The sequence below is a fragment of the Eimeria mitis genome, genomic scaffold, assembly GCF_000499745.2.
Source record: "Eimeria mitis Houghton genomic scaffold, Emh_scaff1460, whole genome shotgun sequence".
Taxonomy (NCBI): Eukaryota; Apicomplexa; class Conoidasida; order Eucoccidiorida; family Eimeriidae; genus Eimeria; species Eimeria mitis.
This window is the reverse complement of record NW_013569338.1, coordinates 5,211-6,306: the sequence shown is the minus strand read 5'-3', so window position 1 is coordinate 6,306 and position 1,096 is coordinate 5,211. Positions and strand designations below refer to the sequence as shown.

Here is a 1,096-nt window from a genome sequence, read left to right as displayed (position 1 = left end):
ATACCAATGAAACAACTCAAGAAGCAGCAGCTGCTGCTGCTGCGGCTTTAACTGCTGCTGCCACCGCTTCTACTACTAGTGCTACTGCTGCTCCTGCTGCTGCTGCTGTTTCTGTCTCTACTAATGCTGCTGTTTCTGTTTCTGTTCTTATTTGTGCTTCTGTTCTTATTTGCGTTTCTGTTTCTGCTTGTGTTTGTTCTGTTTCTGTCTGCTTGTACTCTGTCTATTTCTGTTTGTTTTTCTGTTTCTGTTTGTCTGTGCTTCTGTTTCTATTTGTATATCTGTTTCGGTTTCTGTTTCTGTGTGCTTATGTTGCGGCCTCTGTTTGTGTTTCTGTTTTGTACTTCCGTTTCTCTTTCTGTTTTCTACATGTATTTGTGTTTTGCTTTTGTTTTTGTTTGTATTTCTTTGCTTACCAGTGCTGTTAGACAGGCAAGTCTAACAACCCACTCCCTGAAGGCCATTTTGCATGGTGGTCGGCCCTGCTCAGCAACCTGCATTTTCACAGCTCGGATGGCTTTGCCTCGGGCCCCCCCCGCCTTCTTCTTCCTCATCGCATCAGCGCGACGACGACGCATGGCTTCCTCCTCTGCACGCAGCAGCAGCAGCAGCAGCAGCAGGAGCAGCAGCAAAAACCGTAGTAGCTACAGATACAGTAGTAGCCGTCGGTGTTTTCTTAGCCGCAGGAGCAGTGTAGTCATCAGTAACAAAAGCAGTAGAAGCAGCAGTTGAAAACATAGTAGCGGCAGCAATAGTTGCAGTGAAGAAGACGCAACCAGAGAAGAAAATACAAGAACAAGAGGCAGAACTAGAGACGAAGACGAAACCACCACAACAAACCGAAAGAATTATAGTCTTACTTCTTGCCTTCGCTCTCTCAAGGAGTTGTATTTGGGTTTCCTTGGGTACACAATAGCTGAAGGGTTTAGTTGTCGCTAGTCTTTCCCCTAATGTACATTTATCGCATGCAGCAACTGTTGTTATCGTTGCAAAACCAAATAAAATACCACCAACACATCCACCTATATGTGCATAGTTATCCGTGAAGCCAGACATCCCTGTCACAATCCCTATCAGCTGTGCATCCACACACAAA

The 1,096-nt window shown here is 45.3% G+C and overlaps 1 protein-coding gene across 1 annotated transcript in view; it reads right to left on the bottom strand.

Annotated features, from left to right (window-relative positions):
• The window catches only part of EMH_0037450 (rhomboid-like protease 4, putative), a gene marked incomplete at both ends in the record, with an annotated part of 5,436 nt that overhangs the window by 239 nt on the left and 4,101 nt on the right, over positions 1–1,096 (bottom strand). The window contains one exon of the mRNA XM_013495181.1: positions 417–589. Coding sequence (XP_013350635.1) covers positions 417–589 — 173 coding nt within the window. The remainder of the gene's footprint in view (positions 1–416; positions 590–1,096) is intronic.